This window comes from Alosa pseudoharengus, unplaced genomic scaffold (assembly GCF_046254945.1).
Source record: "Alosa pseudoharengus isolate Yale_2024_CS ecotype anadromous, Long Island Sound unplaced genomic scaffold, YU_APseudo_1.1 YU_APseudo_1.1_scf_18, whole genome shotgun sequence".
Classification (NCBI taxonomy): Eukaryota; Metazoa; Chordata; class Actinopteri; order Clupeiformes; family Clupeidae; genus Alosa; species Alosa pseudoharengus.
In genome coordinates, this window is record NW_027468650.1 from 37,656,437 (window position 1) to 37,677,605 (window position 21,169).

General features: G+C 38.9%; 1 protein-coding gene across 2 annotated transcripts in view; it reads left to right on the forward strand.

Moving 5' to 3' along the window:
- The window catches only part of uba5 (ubiquitin-like modifier activating enzyme 5), a 127,445-nt gene extending 106,955 nt beyond the window's left edge, over positions 1-20,490 (forward strand). The window contains exons 10-12 of one of the 2 annotated variants that reach the window (XM_076291105.1): positions 4,240-4,315; positions 14,341-14,447; positions 19,283-20,490. In XM_076291105.1, coding sequence (XP_076147220.1) covers positions 4,240-4,315; positions 14,341-14,447; positions 19,283-19,369 — 270 coding nt within the window. In that variant the 3' untranslated portion in view covers positions 19,370-20,490. The remainder of the gene's footprint in view (positions 1-4,239; positions 4,316-14,340; positions 14,448-19,282) is intronic. The other variant, XM_076291106.1, reaches the window with a different exon arrangement.
- The last annotated feature ends 679 nt before the right edge of the window (positions 20,491-21,169 follow it).

Below are 21,169 nucleotides of genomic sequence, written 5' to 3' on the forward strand. Positions count from 1 at the left end.
CTTCTGAGTGGCAGCCTACAGGCATGCACAAGCATGTCCTTAAAACAACCCTTAACGTTCGTTTTCAAAACTGTGTAACTCACCGAGTGGTTAGACCGTAGAATCCAGCCGATAAAAGTTGACGCTGCAGAACACACAAATTAAAAGATGGGGACCAAGTTTCATACAGTAGCAAGAAATCACAATCAGACGCCAATACCCATTAGTTGCCTGAACCGACTTAAAATGCCGAAGCTTTCATTATAAAGATGTCAGATAGACACTACGTATGAAACCAAACTTGCCAAAATGCAAACTTAACAATGCACAGCTAGCTAGAAGCCAGTGCTAAACCATTATCCATGAGTCAACATGCTAAAGTTGTAGGTAGCTATCATAACAGACAAGTGCTTGCGCCTAGCAGCATGCTAGCTAGCACCTACATGCCGCTAGCATAGTATATATAGTGGGCTTTTCTCAATACAAAGTACGCTAAAGAACGGTCTCCCGTTCTTGAAAGTTCAAACTTGAAAAGTTAAGATCGTGAGTCCAGACTCTGGAAAACGCGAGGACACAGGACGCTCAATTTGCAGTTTGAGACAGCAGCGTTCTTGCCAACGGCAGCTTCTCTCGGAACAGCTCGGGAGTCTAGTCAGTTACCTATTGCTATTGGTCTACCCAGTATTTCTGACATTTACAATAAAATATATAATTCACCAGCTTGTTTAAGTTTGTTTCTCATTGATTTTTTTTTATTAAATATTAATAACAATGTATTCACTTGCCGCTGGCGGGAACAACGTTTGAAGTTCGCAGTTTAAGTGACAGTTATGATTAACGTTAGTTGTGAAGCCTGTAGCCTACCGTTTGTAGCCTAAACATGGATCGGATTGTAGCAGCAATTATGATAGGTAGGCCTATTATGTATCAATGCTGCCATTTCTCTTATGTGAGTGTCACGGCTGAGCTGACGTAATGCATTGTGGAATCTTCAAGCCACCAAGTCACCACCCGATGCATCCTTGATAAAACCAACGATTCGAGAACACTTCCGGGAATTTTATGCGTTCTTGAATAAATGCGAACTTGTGAATTGGAACAGTACTTCGGCGGTGATTGATGACGTTTCAGAACGATTTTCAAGTTCATGAGAACACAAGTATAGAAAAGAACGCATATTGAGAAAATCCCAGTATGTATATATGGATAACAGCGACACATTTTAAAAAGACCAGACCAAATAACAATGTGTGCTTTTTTAAATCACACTACTGTAACATATTCTGCCTAAATTGCTATCCCATTTTCAATCAAATAGGCTACAACTCACATGATCTTCACAGCTAACAATAACGTTAGTCTGTTGCACAAAATGACAAACTTTGCTGCTAGTCCTAATATTAAACGTCATTATAATCAATATACATGATGATTATAAAACCACAAAGGCCAATGTTTACTGTGAATGTCGCAATATATCAATAAATATCACTTACTCGAGAGGGTTCAGCACAGCCGTGTCCCAGCAAAGAAAATATCCACTGATCTGATTCTCGTCTCGGCTCTTGGTGTACTGTCAAGTTCAACCATTACCAATAATAATAATAATAATAATAATAACAGTAATAATTACAGTAAAGGCGCTCCGCTGATCGGACATGGGTCCATTCAGGATCTGCTGTTTGACAGTAGAATTTACGGCACCGCCCAGAGGCAGAGCTGATCCTCTGTGGCGCCAAAACGAATGTGACAGTCACGCGGGTTTGGCGACTTGAAGGCGGATCCACCTAGGAGTCTACTGCTGTGTGGGAAACACCATAAATACCCCAACAACACCATAGCAACCATCTTAATGACCCTAGCAACACCCTAGCAACCATCTTAATTACCCTAGCAACAACCTAGCAACCACCACTATAATGTGACACTAGCAACCACCATATTAACCAACATGAGTACCGTAGCAACCAGCATAGCAACCGCCATAGGTACCATAGCAACACCCTAGCAACCATACTAATTACCCTAGCAACTATCTTAATTACCCTAGCAACAATCATGCAACCATCACTATGTGACCCTAGCAACCACCATAGCAACCAGCATGATTACCCTAGCAACCAGCATAGAAACCACTTTATTTATGTGTTCTTGCTTACTGGATGTTGCGTTAATGCAGATAACTTTTGATCCATGTGCCTGATTTTCAAAAATGAGGTACTATTGCAATCCTTTTGGCAAACTGCACCTGACCAAGCCCACTTCTAGTTTATAATTGAATTTCCTCATTTTCTCACAAAAAATGAAAATTATCATAAGTGTGATCTCACAGGATATGAACCATACATTATGTCTACATCATTGGTAATTGAGCTAAAGTAAACATCTGTTAAGTATTTTTACATAAATTGTTATGGCTGTATTGATTTGAAAGCCTAATAATGTGGTGGGAACATTGGCTGAAATATCTTACAAGGGTTAAGCGTGTTGCACAGAATACCTTCAATGGTTTCCTTAGTTAAGGAAAAATGTTAAGGGATTTACTTCACTGAAAGGGGTTTTACAGCAGAAAAATTCTACAGTTTCTACAGAGATTGTTTATTTGCTAGTTCACGCCTGCTTTTCCGAGGGTGGACATTTTTGCCAAATATGGAACTGTCCAAAATAGCAATGAGGGGGCCAAGCCGATAGCAGTGAATATTTGAATATTTTTGACCTGTTGGTGGCGCTAGAGGATTAGACCTAGGTGCGTGGTCAGGGCCATGCCCTGATGCCTTGTACTAAATTTGGTTTCGATTTATGAAAGGATTACTGACGTGAGTTCACTTCCTGTTTCTCTAGCGCTGCCCGAGTGGTCAAAAATCTGACAAATAACTTATGTTGGGCTTTGTCTAAAGATCATATGTGCCAAGTCTTGTCCAGATTGGTCAAAGTTTGTGGTCTCTGAGGCTTTTCTTTCATTTAAAATGTTAAACTGATGGTGGCACTAGATGGTGAGACATAGTGGCATGTGATGCTGCCTACAGAGACTACAGAAACCAGGGTTTTTACATTGTAATTATGAAATTGGCAGCTAGTCGTCGTGAGGAGATTATTGCTGAATGTGACAAAAAATGTTATGGGCTTGAAATCGCGTAGAATCCCTGACTGCACCTTTAATTTATGAAATAAGACTACATTTCCCATTGATTTTGGCTACATCCATACAATTTCATATTCCAGAGGGTTAAGTGCAATAATGTGAAGATACACAATACTTGACGTACAGTGATGGCCAAAAGTATTGGCACCCATGCTAAAGTTGACTGAAAAGAGGAATATAAAATCATCTTTTGGAAATTGATCTTAATGCCTTAAGTGAAAAATGAGGAAATATCTAACCTTTAAGGACACCAATTTTCTTAGTGAATGAATAATGTATCATAAATAAATAAATGTTCTTCCAATTCCCATAGAGACAGGCAGATTTTTATTTTTAAAGGCCAGTTATTTCATGGATTAATGCAAATCAAACCAGCTAATAGGCTAACTGAAATAACACCATGCCAATATCTAGGTATGGTGAAGGATGATGTATGTCATGATGTGGGGCTATTTTAATTCCAAAGGCCAAGGTAACTTTATCAGGATGCACAGTATTCTGGATCCATGAAATAACTGGCCTTTAAAAATAAAAATCTGCCTGTCTCTATGGGAATTTAACATAGGGGTGGGAATACTTATGACACCTGTATTTTAAGGAAGAACATTTATTTATTTATGATACATTATTCATTCACTAAGAAAATTGGTGTCCTTAAAGGTTAGATATTTCCTCATTTTTCACTTAAGGCATTAAGATCAATTTCCAAAAGATGATTTTATATTCCTCTTTTCAGTCAACTTTAGCATGGGTGCCAATACTTTTGGCCATCACTATACGTTATGTAAGGGATAATGGACTCCACGGTGGTCTGTTAACAGAAATTAATGCACGGTTGAGGTTGTAATACGGCCCGACGCGCCGGGTAAGTGCATTAATTTCTGTTAACAGACCACCGTGGAGTCCATTATCCCGCTTATTCCACTGTTGCCACTTACGGTGTGTTCATCTGTTATAATTTAATCGTTTTAATCGCTAGAACTGTCTTGTTTGTAGTACTACTTTTTCCTGACACATTTCATCAAATAACATAATGTTATTGGTTGTTCTAAATTATGTACGACAATGGGAAATTCAAACAAGCAGGAATAATAATAAACAAATGCACTTCCAATTAGAAAAATGAGGCACAGAGACCCAGGGAAGATGTGGCTGAAGTCAAAGACGAAGTGGTGCATGAAGACAATGAATGGGGTGAGTATGGTACCTTATCTTGATATACTGCAAACTGCAAAAACTGTTATCTAAGCAAGTGTTATATTATGTGTGATATTAAGATAAAAAAAATCAAACTGATTTAGACTTAGTTTAATCCATTGGTGCCTGTACCGAACATTCCATTTTCAGTGCTGAATGACCACCTCACAAACAAAATACATATTTCTCTAAAATATTATATTCTACCAATGAAATATACAAATAATTTTGCTAAGAAATATTAGTTTTATAAAATGATGTAAAATACATAGGGTAATACAGTAGAGTGAAGTAATGTCTATCCGTAAATCATCAAAATCTCATTTAATTCACATATAAACCCATTTTTGACATATTTGTCTACAAGAGAGAGAGACATGTAGAGTGAATGAAACAATTAATTATGTGGGTGATTTAACAAAACCTTATTTGAACAAATATATGTATCTGTTCAAAAGTTATACACTACAAAAACGGCTTATCTAATAAAATCTAACCTAGTGTTATTAATCTTAAATCAAGGTCAAAAAATCTAGTTAACATTGTTTTCAGTATAAAAAGACTTATCTAGCACTTTCACGTAAAATCATACTTAATTTAAGAAGAGTTTAACTCCTTTTAAGATGTCTCATCCTGAAAACAAGCAAATGTGTCTGCCAGTGCGTTAAGTAAATTTGATAAGACAAATTTAAAATAAGTCAAAGTCTTCATAAGTTAAGTATAAATTATCTTTCGAGAGAGTGCAAGGTAAGTCTCCTCATATTAAAAACAATCCCAAATAGATTTTATTTTTTGCAGTGTGATAAATATAGTCATAAAAATGTGATTTAGAATGTTGTCAAAGCTCCCTTTGAAACAAGTTATTTTTTGCGGAAATACATACAATATGAATGCATTTAGTTTATATGCATTTATTTGTATAAGAATCATTCAAAAAGTTATATATTATTGATTTTGTATATTAATCATTCGTAAATAGGCTACATGTCAGTCAGTAGGCTAATATGTGTTGGTCTGTTTGTCTGTCTCATGAAGGTCTGTGCAGTGGAATAACATTATTGACCATAATGAGACAAAACGTATGTATGTAGTCACTGCATTGCACTCAGAATGTATTATTAAATTGATTTATTGCGACCACGATGATCCTGGGTTGGAAGCAAAGTGAGTAAAATCGGCAAAGTAGCCTAGTGCCTCTTTTCCAATTTAGCAATCACAAGTGTATTTATTATGTTCCTTTCTTTGTGCTGATTTCTGAAATCGTGTTCCTAAACATCTCTAGCATGTGAAATAAGAGTTACCATTGGTTGAATACTGGAGGCAAGCTATGTGTATGTCAAGTGCTAACGTAATTTCTTATAGAGATAACCAAAGTCTCTAGCCCACATTTTCTACCACGATTTGACCGCAAAAAACATCATACACTCAGTTTGTGCTGATACCTTAAGAAATAGTTGAAACATGAAATATGCATCGTATCTATTACATCTTCTAGTTGTTTGGGGACATCATTTTAGAAATAGGCAATATTTTAATTTATTCTGATACTAGAAGCATCACTTCTCCCATTCCATAAGCTAACGTTATGCATAGGCTACACGGTTTTGTTTACCTTCCTCCTAAGTCAGGATCACTTTCTCCTTGTAATCCCTGACCTAAACCAAATTCTTCTGCCATGGAAAGATTGATAGTTACAGTGCATGAAAATGCACTGTACTGTTCTTCCAAAGTTTCTTATTACAGTGCATGAAAATGCACTGTACTGTTCTTCCTAGGCTTCTTATTCTTATTCTTCCGCTAACGCATTTAATGCAGCTTCAACCGTTTAACGTAGAAACTTCATTTACACTATGTTACGTAGGTCTTACTTAGGACATGGGGGCATCTTTGTAACTTTTATACTTTTTAAACTATTAATTAAAAACTATTCAAAATTTCCCCATAGACTTAACATGGGCTGATGACATCATAATAGAGCACTTAAGCAATTAGAATCCTAGGCCAGGTGTTCCGGCCACCTGCATCAACTGTCAGTTTCTCAGGCTTTAACCCTTAAGAACGTAGGTTTTATTTAAACCAACGTACTCCACTGGGTGAGTTTTTTTGGGCTGCGTCACTAGCGTTCTACACTGACATTCTATAGTCATTATTAGGTGGCCTACAATCTATACAGTGCAGCATGGCCTGATCTGTTTTATTTCACGTGAATATTGCAAAGTACCACACACACACATGCTTTCATCATGTGATCACATCATAGCTGTCAACCCTCCCGTTTTTTCCGGGTTTCTCACGTATTTTAACTTTTTTCCCGCTGTCTTCCCGTTTTAATATTTTCCCGTAAATATCCCGTATTTTAACAATCTCATAACATTAGCTCTACCATCGGACTTGTCAGTCTCTGTACTGTTGTCCTGTTGCTACACCCTTGCCCTTCCAACGAAACAGATGTTTTCAAAGCATCGTTTTGCTTGCTTGAAGGCGACAGTGAGACTATTTAAGATGCACAAGAGCACGATTAAGTGGCACCTGCATAGTGTAGGCTACGGCCGAACGCTGTGTGTATCGGCCTACCACTCAGCTACGAGTAGAGAAAGAATTCCCCTGTTTGTATATTCACTCCAAGTTGGCCTACCATAACTTCCCAACTCTGCACTAAAGCCCATAAACTGCATGACAGGCTATTTATATTTTCTCTCTAAAATCTCTAAAATAACCAAATGCATTTGTTCAACTTTATGAAGAAGAATTACACACTATAGGCTACTTGGAACGCACACATTTTGTTTGCGCAGAAGAGAGAATGACAGCGCACAGGGCCATCGATTAGGCTACAGAACTTTAGCCTTGCTAGGGCTGTATAAAGTTGACCAAATTAATATAGGCTGTTGTTAGGCGTAAATAAAGTAGGCTACTTTGTTGTATTGTTTAGCTGACCAATGCACGAGCTTGCAATTATGAAACGGACTAATACTGTACCCTTCCAACGTTGGGGGACGAATGTTGACATTTTCCCGTATTCTGCGTGAGAAACCCGGGATATCTCCCTGATGTCCACATCAGAGTCGTCATTAGATGTAAAAATAACCCTGATCTCTTCATCAGTAAGCTGACGCCTTTTCAAATGTGCCATGACTAATATTATCGATGAAATTGTATAGCGTCTGTAAATACTACGATTGTTTTCTGAATGAATAAACTTCGAGATGCCGGTCGCTGTAATGTTTTGCATTGACGGACTTGATGGATGCACTGCTATTGCGCAAATAAAGCTGTGATTATAATGGGACAAGATAAAGATGTATGCGCATTTCTTGTGCGAGTTTTAATGTCATGAATGTAGCAAACTATGTTTCCTGAGCCGCGTGCGTTACTCAAAGCTACATAGCTCGTGAATGAACGATGTTTGTTTCCAGCATTCCGTACATTTCGCGGTCATTTTGATTTTCATCTTATCAGTGGCCATGAGATTTGACTAAACACTGAATAACATCATTTTTTAAAAAGCACTAATTTTGCTTGTTTTATTGTGCTTGGTGTAATGACTGACATTCAGAAATATGGCAATAAATGGCAGTGAAGCTAGCAACATTTGTAGCCTCCTGTAAGTAAACGTCTTCCCAATACTTGCCACTTCCGTTGATTTTGTCATGTATAGCCCGACCACACAATCATAATATAAACTAGATCTGCAAAATGTGGACATAACAAAATGGTAGTGGCAAAGTGATTTGCGAGAGATCTTTGACTTTGAGAATGTACAATGTCAGCCCATGTTAGCCAACAAGTGGTAGCCCATTGTTAAGCAGCAATTAGAATACTTATGTAGCAACATTCCAAACACAAAAGTGTGACGGTACGCTTTTACGGATAGTTAACGGCCGTCACACCAGTGTGACGGTACGTTCTTAAGGGTTAAGCATTCAGTCTCATTCTCTTAATAAGACCACATCTTGTTCAACTGTTTCCTCTGTCCACAACATAATTTAACAATTTAAACTATCCACCTATTTAACTGTTTAGTCATTCCAACTATTAAACCTCATCTACCTAGCAACCAATATAGCAACCATGTCAAATACCCTAGTAACAGCCTAGCAACCACTTCCATAGTTACAACCTAGCAACCAATGAGTTTAACCTAGCAACCAGCATAGCAACCACCACAACTAACCTAGCAACAGCCTAGAAACCACCTGAAGTACCCTAGCAACAGACTAGCAACCATGTCAAACAGCCTAGCAACCATGTAAAATACCCAGGCAACAGCCTAACAACCACTTCCACAGTTACAACCAAGCAACCAATATAGCAACCAATAACTTTAACTTAGAAACCAGCATAGCAACCACCACAACTAACCTAGCAACAGCCTAGCAACCACCTCAAGTACCACAGCAACAGCCTAGTAACCATGTCAAATACCCTAGCAACAGCCTAGCAACCACTTCCACATTTACAACCTAGCAACCAATATAGCATCCAATGAGTTTAACCTAGCAACCAGCATAGCAGCCACCACAAGTACCCTAGCAACAGCATAACAACCACCATAACTACCCTAGCAACAGCCAAGCAACCACCACAACTTCAACCTAGCAACCACCATAGCAACCAACAGGATTACCTAAGCAACCAGCATAGCAACCACTTAATTTGGCATAACAACCAACATATGTACCCTAGCAACACTATTGCAACTATATCTGCATTATTTGTTTTTACTCTGTATGATATTTTACATCATATTTTTTGCATTTTCATGCACTGTATTTCCTTCAGGAAATGCTTTTCTAGTTATTCTTCTTCTTCTAACGTTAATGCAGCTTCAACCGTTTATCGTAGAAACTTCATTCAAACTATGTTACGTAGGTCTTACTTAGGACATGTTGGCTTTGTATTTTTCATCTTTGTAACTTTAATGTGCGGTATGATGATTTTTTACGAGCAAGATGTTTTTGGTGCCCTACGCACACTGCATGTTCTTAACAATGATCATCAGTAATATTTGACCATTATTTTGTGTAAATGGGCTATGCATTGGGTTAGACACCAGGGGCCATATTCACAAAGCCTTTTATCTTACCACTAGGAGTACTCCTAAATAGCAATAAAAGATTTTAGCTAGGAGTTTCTCTTATTAAGTTATTCACAAAGCCTTTCAGACCTACTCTTAAAATGACAACTCCTAAACTAGGAGTGAGTCTTCGTTGCTATGGATGACGTTATTACTCATGCACAAGCTTGACTGAATAGGGTGACCACCTTGATTGGCTTATGATTGTAACGCGGGAATGATTCCAAACACTGAATAAAAAGGCCTAGCCTAAATGAATCAAGGTGAGTCTGTTATTTAGCCTACTTACTGTAGGCTGCGCAAAAAGCAGATGTATTTGTTTATTGTACAGAAAAATAAAAATAACCTGTCAAGCAGTCAATTGACTACATTGCAGTCAAGAAGTAGGGCAAATTAATTTACGAAACCAAAACGTGGGTCATAGTTGTCTAATCTTCTATTGCATAGCCTGTTAAAAACGTCGCTAGATACCCCTAGATAGTATTAAATCGCCAACAACGTTGTTTTCTGCAGAAGCCTACCCTAGGCTACAGATTCTGAACAGTTATTTCTCTACTGGCTCAATTATCAAGAAGGTGCTTTCGTCCTCCGCAAATTAAACAGGTAGTTCCGTAGAGAGACGTTAGAATAAATTAGCGTTTGCGATTGACAACGTTGTGATAAGTAGGCTATAACACTAACTTTGCAAAGTTAACTTGAATGCATCAATTTTGAACAAAGTTGTGTAGGCTACACCGTTCCAGTTGCAGTCTGCATGAACAGTTCTTGCACAAGACACTGTTTTGATTTGCATAGGGGAGGTCAACCTGTTTGAGGGAGAGCGGTGCAAGGAGAGAATGCGTGCTCTGTCCTGCGCATATCTCTACCATAAAATAATGTGTCTAGGCTAATCTATATTTTCAATAAGCAAGCACTGCATGCCTATGGAAACAATAAGTCAATATATTAGAGATATCAAGAGTAACGCAGGAATGGACGTTACAGTTATTCAGTAACTGTAACGTCCAATGGCCAGTGAATGAAAATCTGTCGGTGGCGGTAACTATATGATTGTCACACACTTCATAGGCAATTTGCGCAACGTTAGAAGCGGACCTGCGCTTATCCTGGACACCACCCCCCCCCCCCCCAAAAAAAAAAAAAAAAAATATATATATATATATATATATATATATATATATATATACAATTCAAATGGTAATAATGACAAAGTAATTTTGTTTTTCAGCAATGATGAGTATATTAAGTTGGTATAAACAACCTTCATTCCTGTGGAAATAGAAGTATGTAATAATGCTAGCTTGATATTTTCTGTTTGCAATTAAAAGTGAATTACGAACCGATAGCCACCTAGCTATCTGAGTGTAAAATGTTTCAATTGGCATAGCCTATTCATGTAAATGCTAACGGATTATTGAAGACTCACCAATTCAATTCCATTACACAAAGGCAAAGACCACTCTATCACAGTCCAAATCACAGTGCCTGCAGCCTATGTCAAAGTGCCCTCACATTTTATAAATAAATAAATATAGTGTGAACCGGATAACTCAATCTCCTCGCGTTTTTGTTATTCTCATGATTTCCTTTTAAAAGTTTCTTATATTAAAAAGGTGAAATCAATTACCAACAATGACGAGCCAGTTGGAAACTTCCACCCTCTCTCCCTCTCGTTCCCAATTAAAACGAGTAGCATAACATTAGATCTGGTGCATAGGCTAATGGCGACTCAGAGGACCCAAAATGGTGCGGCTGGCTGGGGCACCTGCACCGTACGCCGGCGACCCGGGTTCGATTCCCGCCCCGTGGTCCTTTCCGGATCCCATCCCGACTCTCTCCCACTCGCTTCCTGTCATTCTCCACTGTCCTGTAAATTAAAGGCATAAAAGGGCAAAAAAATATATAAAAAAAAAAAAAAAGTATCATCGTTATGTAAGATGCTGTTGCTGCATTTTGACATTGTAATCAAGAGTGAAAAGCAGTTTGCAGTAAAGCTTTTCTTGGTAAATTGTGGTGCCCCTCTGTCCCTTGGTGTCGTGCGCACAGTGTGAAATGCGCGTGGTTGCGGCAGCACTGGACACTTTGTGCGTTTACAGTAGCCTAGTTACAGTAACAAGTCCGCTGAGCTGTGACTGAAAATCGGGACTGGAGCTGTCTCTGACGGGACAAATCAAAATCACCCAAAACACGGGATGTCCCGCACAATTCGGGACGGTTGGCAACCCTAAGAACAGGTCTAAAAGGAATAAAAACTCGGGATCTAAGAGCATGCGAGAAAACCCTTTAGCCTCTCTAACTGAGATTGTATCAAAATCTCCAGATGTTTCAATTAGTCTATTTCGAAACACTCCAAAATAAGCTTTTAAATCTTGTGAAAAACGCAGAGAAACCATAAAGATCCTCAGACACGCACTGAGGATGCTGCTGACGCAGCTTTTTCCATCACCAGGTTCAATTCATGTGCTACCAATTAGGGTACACGTCTTGCACTTTCTTACACACTCCACCAGATGCTCCTCTCATGACACTAGCCACATCAAATGTCTGTGCAATCAGACTTACTTGATCTGTGTCACTCTCAGGTGGACACACTTGTACACGATTTCGCACTTTGACTGTAGGCCTAGCCCTCATCGAGTTGTGCTGCAATATTAGCTTTCCCCAGCATGGCTAATTAGCACAACTCAGATGCTAGCCTCATGTTTTTTGCCTACTCTGAAAAATGTTTCATGTCACACACACCTACACTAGCCTACTCCAAACATCCCCTTGTCCCCCAGAAGATCGGAAAAGCAGGCATGAAAAAAAGAACCACCAGAGCTTCTTATCAGACATATGGCCTAGGCTACTACGAACATGAAAACGTCCGATTAAATGACCGACTCTTGTCCTTTGTTTGTTGGTTGCCTATACGATGTTATTGTCGGGCTAATCAGGTCCTAGGGTATCATGACATTCTAAAGTGCATCGTCACTCGTCAAAAGTCTATTCAAATTTAGTAGGATGTCCAGTTCACATTGGGAGGGGTTTCGTTATCAAACGCGGAGCGCATGGTGCAACAAGGTGTTCCTAGGTTTTTTAATCAGTCATATGGGTGTGTTTGGGGCGTAACATCATTTTAAACCAATCAGAATGACATCTGTCATTCCCTTTAACCGCGCAACTCGCGATATGTCAAATAAATGCATCGGTATTTTGGCATTCAACGGCGCATTTGAAGGAGGCTGCTTGCGAGACCGTATGGAATAGTCATTCTTAAACCATGCTTTACTAAAACCTAGCATAGCCTTCATGCATTTGCACTCGTCTATTATTTGAACTCATTGGCAAAGTGAACTTCACCAAGGAGTCAGTCAATGACAAGACAGTTATATGCAGTTACTTTCACTATTGACTGGCAATGGGTTACCACCGAAAACATAGGCTGGAAAAAAAAAGCAACACTTGCCCTATTGCTCAAATGACTGAATAAAACAACATTTATCCTGTAGAGGAGTTGCTTATATCTCGTGACAGTGCATCTTCAGCTGTGCTCCATACGTGTCTCTCGCCTCTCCCCTAATCACTATTAACCGTCATTACCAATTTGCAAATGATGGTGAATAACTACTCATCATGAGATGTACAGTATTTCGTAATATCTTTATTCTAATTATCTTTCCCATTGTAATCGTGCAATTTGTAATGCTTTGCATGGACGTGCGCTGGTGTGCGTTCATGAATGATAGAAGGATGGTGCGTGCACCTGCCAATATGACTGTTGACATGCGCTCTTAAAATAGCATATGAACAACTCGCCATTGACTTCTGACCAGGTTTAGGTGATGTACGATAGCGATTTTTAGACAACGCGCCAGGCCCTTCCCTAGGTTGTTAATTGCCACACCCCTGGGCGCAATGTTTAAAAAATAAACGTGCAAAATACTGAATTAAACTTTGCGCGGGTGAAAAACGAGTTTTACGCCATGCGCTGGTGTCCAAAATACAGCCCAAATCAGGTCTTTGATAGCTAATTTAACTACAAACTCAAATCTTTCGAATGAGCTCTTTAAGAGAAACTCCACACTATTGCACACACGCTGTTCACTCGCCATTTTTCAACTGTCTGTCTGACCTCACAAACTTTGTGCGGACTAAAGACCCATTCACACCAAGAACGATAACGATAACGATAACTATAAATAAATATCGTTCTCGTTAATATGAATGACGACGTTCACACATAAACTATAACGATAACGACATGAAGAACGATATCGTTGGGGATCACTTTCAGAGCGATTGTCAGAACAATAAAAAGCTAATAGCCAATCAGAACCCATTGAATTTTAACGTCACATTCATTAACACAAGGAGAGACTTTGTTTATCGTTGTTCAGTGTGAACGCTTTTATCGTTATCATTATCGTTATCGTTCTTGGTGTGAATAGGCCTTAATACAGTAGGCATAGCCTACTACAGTAGGCCAACAGTAGGCATATTACAGTAAGTTCTGACGTCGTATAGGGTGGGCAGTGGCATGATCTGCCCACCCGACCTTCTACTAACCGCGCTCTAGCTGCAGTTCCATTATCTGTCGACAGATTTACATAGACAAACAGCAGGCTCTGTTCAATTTCTTCAGGGCAGTGACATCACTGCCCTACCAGAAATTAAATGTAACGTTACAGTAGGCCTACAACAACTACGGATATGATCAACTAAATCTTTGCGATATTTTCGAAATTTCTTTGCAAATCATACAAAAATGTAACATGATTGAGTACTTTGCCACTGATTACAATAATAAACAAACAACATTTTATTTAAAAAATATATTTTGTAGACCTACTTTTCTAGTGGACGAATCTTTAGTAGGGCTCTGCCCCTCCTGCCCTAGTGAACGAGCCGTGTCTGAGTGTATATGAATATTTAAATGATTTTTGGACACTCTTCTCACTGACAGGTATCGAGTTAGTGTCTGAGATCACTGAAGAGGAGCTGAAGGTGGCATCTGGACCTGCGCTTACCTTGCCAGATGGCATTACTTTAGCTTATACTATTCCAGTGGAGGTGAGTAATCAGCAGTAAACAGAGGTATCATTCCTGCAAACCAGTTGCTTTTCGGCAAAATTCGACTTATTCAAAATATGTCATTCATGTGAATATTGTAGATCTGAAGAGCTTTTTTTGGTGGGGGGGGGCAATTTGTGAAACTATCGGCGATTTCATGCAAGTGATCAAGGGAGAAAGTGACCAGACATAGACAGAGAATGACAGGCATGATTGGCCTCTCTTTGTGCTATTTTTGCAGACCTACCTAGTTGTTTGCGGGCTTTATCTCTCTCACTTTCTGTGACGCAAAGCCTGCTTGCAGCAGCGATATGACAGGAAAAGAAGAAACTGTTGGCTAACAAAATCATCACTAAAGTGTATCTCTGACTATAGACTCAAAATAAAACATCACATTGTTAGGCTACTCTTATTCTGCCCTCGGTGGGTTTAAATTAAAAACTTGCTGATGTGAGCTTAACAAGTGTTACTTGCACATTCACGTTCCCGCAGCAAAACAAAAAAAATCTGCACTGAGCCAGCCTAATAGTTTCCACCTCAGCCTAATAGTTTAATGTTGTCTTGGAAAGTTATTGTTTGTTCACATATTATTTAAGTTTCAGTTAGCATTATATTTTCCATGTGTCGCAGATGGTTAGACATTTTCAGGGAGCGCAGGCCTTTCCAAGGCCAAATGTAGTTATTTGCAACAAATCTGAAAATGGACCTAGCAAAATATTTTGAGGTGTTCAGTGATGGGTGTTTGTTTTCTTTGTATCCTATATATCATAATTCTTGATTGTTAACGTGCAAACAAGCGAGACCTAGGGCCCTATTTTGCACCCTGGCCCATGGCATAAAACTTGTTTTCCACCCGGCGCAAAGTTTATTTTGTTATTTTGCATGTGTATTTTTTTAACCCTTAGAACCCTAAGCTATTTTTAGGTCATTTTCACTACCTTTATTCATAAGGATTTATTCTGGTCATTGTAAGAGCCACACACACATATTATATATTGTTTTTTTCGGCAGAGTCTAGGCTATCCAGATTTGTCATCATTTAATGTATTAGTACCAGCATTGATTTTATTTTGATTTTTAAAGAATTAAAATATAAAAAGCCTATTATAAAAAATTGTATATTTTTGACATGTATCTCACCACAGCAAGCTCATAGCTCTACATGCGTAGGGCAGACTGTCCTGAATCTGGCAATATAATTGCCATGTTGGAGGGATACTCTGGGGCTGAGCAATTTACAGAAATATGTGGTGTGTGATTTACGGAAATAAATGCCATTTTTTATTTAGTGATGAAAAATGACCTTTCTGGGCTCCATATCTGTGACACGAACTGATCTGACCTGACTTGACCCGAGTTTGCGAGTATGTCGTCAACCTTTCCCAATTGGAATCACTTTTTCTCTAATTGGCTACTCTAATGTAGCAAAACTAAGGATAAGAAAATAAATCACATCCAACATGAATTTGAACTTTTAATTGAAACCAAATATATGAACAATGTCAAACGTATTAGGCCTATAGCTCATCCTGAGCATCAACAGTTTCTTGATAGCCGCAGTAACGTTAGGCTACTGTTGTCGGGAACCCTGAATTGGCTGATATTCCAAACACAGTTCTCTCACTTTCGGGATCCTTCTGAAATATGTATCCAGGACCCCCCTGTCCATGTGTGGCACAAAGCTATGGTGCTCTACATACTGCCATTTCCTCAGCCGATTTTGTGAGAGCATTGACACCACCAGTACGCCCCAGCACAAGCCGGGCTCTTCCTACTAACTGACAGGCAGGTCTTGCTGCAGGCCTCCTGTTCCCTCAATCACCCTCTGTCCCTCTCTTTATTGCGCCTCGTACAGCTAGTTACGAGCATCAAATTTGCACACCAGATCTTCACAATCCCCTTTTGCCAAAACTACCTTCCGCCATTGTTGTTACTTCTCAGCTTTCTTCTTTTCTTTCTAATGGGCTGGTTGAAAACATGCGGAACTAGCAACAGGGTGTCCGCGGGGTTGTAAAAAGTATTAAAAGGTAGTAAATGAAATAAGCCAAATTTAAGGCCATTTAAAAGTATTAAAAAGTAATAAACGTCATCTGATGAGGTATTACATTTTTGAACCACTAACTATGAGGTTTTCCATTTGTGTTAAGTGCAGGCCTATCTCCTAAAATTCGTGTGAATTTATTTATATTATATTAATTATATGTGCGAGTAGGACCTGAGCGATATGTCAGTGTGCGTTCGCGGTAAAAACTTTTAGCGACCCCTCAAACTCTATGCTCAAAGTTCCCCAAACTGGATATACGGCTGGCTTACTGCCAAACTTGTTGCCAAAAGTTTGCTACCATTGACGAAGTCATGGGAAAATGTAATTTTTCGGACATTTGGTTAGAGGACTCAAAATTCAAAGACTGGTTAGGCTAGTTGGCAACCGCCAAGAGGCTTATTGCCACGTCTGTAAAAAGACAATAAATGTCACCTGGATGGGATTGAATGCCGTCAGGTCACATATGGAGTCTACTAGCCAGCAAACAAGAATGTGTGGACGTAATCAGAGGTGGAAGAGTCGACTGCCTGGCTCAGTGGCTCATCGGCCACGTAGGGCTACTCTGTCTCCACATAAATATACGTCATTGAAGCTATCAGTATGTCTACGCTACCAGCTGTCATTGTCATCCAAAAAAGTAATCATTTGCGCCATCGCGTTTTCAATGACACAGGCTGTAAGAGCAGCAGACATAAACTAGGCCTACATACAGTATCACAATAACCCATTTTCAAATTAAAAGTCCCCATAAAGGCAGAAGGCCTTTTCATTCAAACAAATATATAATTAAATGAAAGGGAAAAAAACAAGAATATAACATGTAAACATATGCACATGTTATAAGGGTTATTTGCAATGAACCCTGCCTTGACTACAGAATAGAGGTTAAATATAGGCCTGACAGTGTTGCTTTGTTTAGGCTATAAGATTTAACATTTTCTTCCCTCAGTAAATGTCATGTTAAGGTTAGTTTAACAGGTGTTACCTTTACATTATTCAAAGCTTGCTCAGGAGCTATAGGATTACTCCCTTGATGTCAAGTCAAGTCAGATTTATTTGTATAGCGCATTTAACATGCACAGAGTGCAACCCAAAGCGCTCCACATATAAGACATTGTCATTGACACAGACTAACAAAGACAATAGATGCCGGACGGAGCAGCGTAGTCGCCAGCGTACCCGTGACACCAAGACATACATTTAAGAAATAACAAACACAAAAGATGCCGGACGTAGATGTAGTATGTGATGAGATCAAAGTCCCAATAGACTTGCTTAAAATTAGTTGAATATAACAACCTGTGTAGGTTTTTATAGGCTGTATTGTAATATGCTATCAATATATTATAATATCATATATTTTAAGTCAATTTGTCCATTAGTTTCCACAAAATTCCCCAGAAGTCACCATTTAAGGGGTTATTTTTAAAAATTTTCGTCACGAGGAGCATGTATTTTTCAAAAGTATTTTTATCACATGGGGCCCACATTCTCCAGCAGCACCCAATTAATAATTAGTATTTTTGTAAAATGTGACCACCTATATTTGAATGTGATGCCTTGACTGGCAAATTATATGAGACAGCAAGGGTGTGTGTGTGTGTACTGCGTATGGTCGTGGGCCTTTTTGGAAGAAAGTCCAGTAAACCTTTTCTGATTTTCATTTGTCATTTTGTCTTGATTGAGATAGAATGATAGTGCAAGAAAGAGTGTAGTGCTGGAGAAGTGGTGTGTGCTCTTCCTACACATAACAATGAAATAACTTTTTATCTTGGGTTAGGATTAAATAACAAATAATTGTGTATAGGCCAGTGTTTTTATTGAAGCAAAAAAGGAACAAAGTATCCAGTAACTGTAATAATAGATACTTGATTTGAATTGTAAGCATTGCTACTCTTTCTTACTCAGAAAGTTAAGTAACAAAATGACAGTAATCCATTACTTTATAATTAGTTACCCCCAACACTTCGAAAGGTTGCCGCTAGTTGCAGCTCGAAGTCGTGTTGGTATTAAAAAATATTGTGAAGGTATTAAAAACGGTATTAAAAGGTATTAAATTCAACTTAAGAATTTCTGTATATACCCTGAGCAATGTAGTCTCCAGCCTCTGGCCTTTTTTCATCATCTGAGGATTTTGTCCAGACAAAAATTACAGTATAGTATAAGCATTTATCCCAATCCGTGAATTAGTGAAACACACTCAGCACACAGTGAACACACAGTGAGGTGAAGCACACACTAATCCCGGCGCAGTGAGCTGCCTGCAACAACAGCGGTGCTCGGGGAGCAGGGAGGGGTTAGGTGCCTTGCTCAAGGGCGCTTCAGCCGAGCCTACTGGTCGGGTTTCGAACCAGCAACCCTTCGGTTACAAGTCCGAAGCACTAACCAGTAGGCCACGGCTGCCCAACACACATACAGATATCTCTCGTCTCAGCGGAACATGAGAGAGGGAAGCACGGTCATTCGAAAAAACTACCAGGTTTCTACTGATACAAAGCTTAATTCTAATATGTGAAGTATCCCTTTAAGTGGTTGCGGTTAGCCATACTTTGTCTTTTCAATGCTCATCTATTCTTTTCCCACTCTAAAGAAATGTCAAAGAATAATTTATTATATAGTAGGTCATGGGAATTCATTTTTTTTGTTAAAGAAAGTCATGGAAGGGAAAAGTCATGGAATTTTACATTTGACTTAAAGTACGAACCCTGTTTTGGTTTTGGAGTCAGTACATTTGTCTCAGCAGACAAAATGGAGTTCTTAACATTCAAGCTACTGTTGCTATTGATTTCAGGGTGGAGATGCTGCCTCTTCAGCTGCAACAGTGGGTGATACAGACTGCAGTCTTGAGGAACTTATGGCTCAGATGAAGAAGATCTGAAAAAAAGGAAGAGCATTTCACACTGACAGATAGAGAAGCCACACATCATAGCAGTGGGAATTCCTTACAAACTTAACTCTTCAATCTTTTGCAACTCCTTACATCTGACAGTAATCGGCATGGTATTAATATGGGTTCATTTTGTAATTGCAGTTTGCTATAAGTAGAACTGGCCCAAATTAATTGCAATCGCCAATCTTAAAAAAGATGAGACGAAGCGCACATTTGAGTCCCTTTCATTTTGCTTATATCTTACTTGTGTAATTATGTAAGTGAAACTCATTTAAAATTCAAAACATCTGTTAAACTCCTTTGTTAATTATTATTAAGCTAGTGTTATGAACACTTGTTTCCTAATGTAACTGACCAAGATGCCACTGAAATAGACTTAAGACCAATGAAAATACAGAGGATCTATCCTGTTATCAATCACCCTACATGGACACTTCTTGATGGAAGTGAATTCAGCAACCAAACCAAGAGTCAACATCAGGTTCTTTTTCTACCCACACTTTGCATTTGTAAATGTTTGTGTTATATAATACAATTTGTACAAATAAGATCTCAAAATATTAGTGATCTGTCTCTAGTCTCTCAAGACAGTGACACTAAGGTGAGGGGGAAGGATCAATGATGGACTAGAAATTATCCCACTTGCTGTAAGACTACTCTGTTGTGATTATTAAACAGACATTTTTATCCAAAGGGAGTTGCAACATATTGACGATGAAGTGCATCAATTATAGTAAAGCAACTATTAATTAATATATGGATTCATTCAGGAGTCTAACAAAACAGCAACAGGGTTGTTTTTCTCACTTTTGGCAAGTAAATGGCAAGAATCAGTCTCACACCCTGACAAAGAGTTATGCATGAACTGCAACAAAAAGCCAATAAAAATTAGCTTCCCCATTTCTGGTACTGGAAGTGGGGCATTTATGTTCCTGTTTCATTACACCTACCAATACATGAACTTGACCCAAAAAGTCTGGAAATAATTAGTGATTTTTATTTTTTTTAAAGTGACACAAAATACCCTATTTCTGTTCTAGTATACCCTTGTATGTGCATTATGGATTAACACCAATAAAAAAGCCAATAAAATGTATTTTTCCATTTTTGCTATTTTTTCACAGGTTTGTGTCTAATTAAACAAAAATGTTAATTCCACACCTACAGTACCCTCCAGAATTATTGGCGCCTCTGCTAAAGTTGACTAAACACACATGTTGATTTAACATGTTTCAATGACTGACTGCTATCTGGGTACATTTTTAATCCATTTGACATTTAATAATAATAAAATTTGCAAGAAGATTTTGATCAATTGTTAAAATATTGAGGCAGTCCAGGCCTCATTTATAGAAATGTTGCATAGAAACCATCTTTTGGTAATCTCAGTTAATTTCAGAGAAAATGAACATACGCACAAAAAGATGAGCATACACTACTCTTCCTGATGTGCCTTTTACAAATCACAAATTATCATGATATTGTGCGCAACTGAATGGTTTTAGGCTAGCTAGCTTTTGCCCTAGCTGGGCATCGGACATCCTTCCATCCATCCGTGAGCGGTGCTGCACTTCGCTGTCTGGTCGAGGGGATCTCTCGGGACGGCTAGACCAAGGCTAGCTACTCTGCGAAAGATCTGCCGTGGCCGCCGAGCTGTTACTGCAGACTAACGTTGCCGGTGAAGAGCTGCAGTCTCACGGAGCAACAGGCGGTCGCTGTTGAGGGTCCACCGAGTTGCGGGTCTACACGATCGCCCAGTACTTTAGACCAAAGATTCTAGAGCGGAGC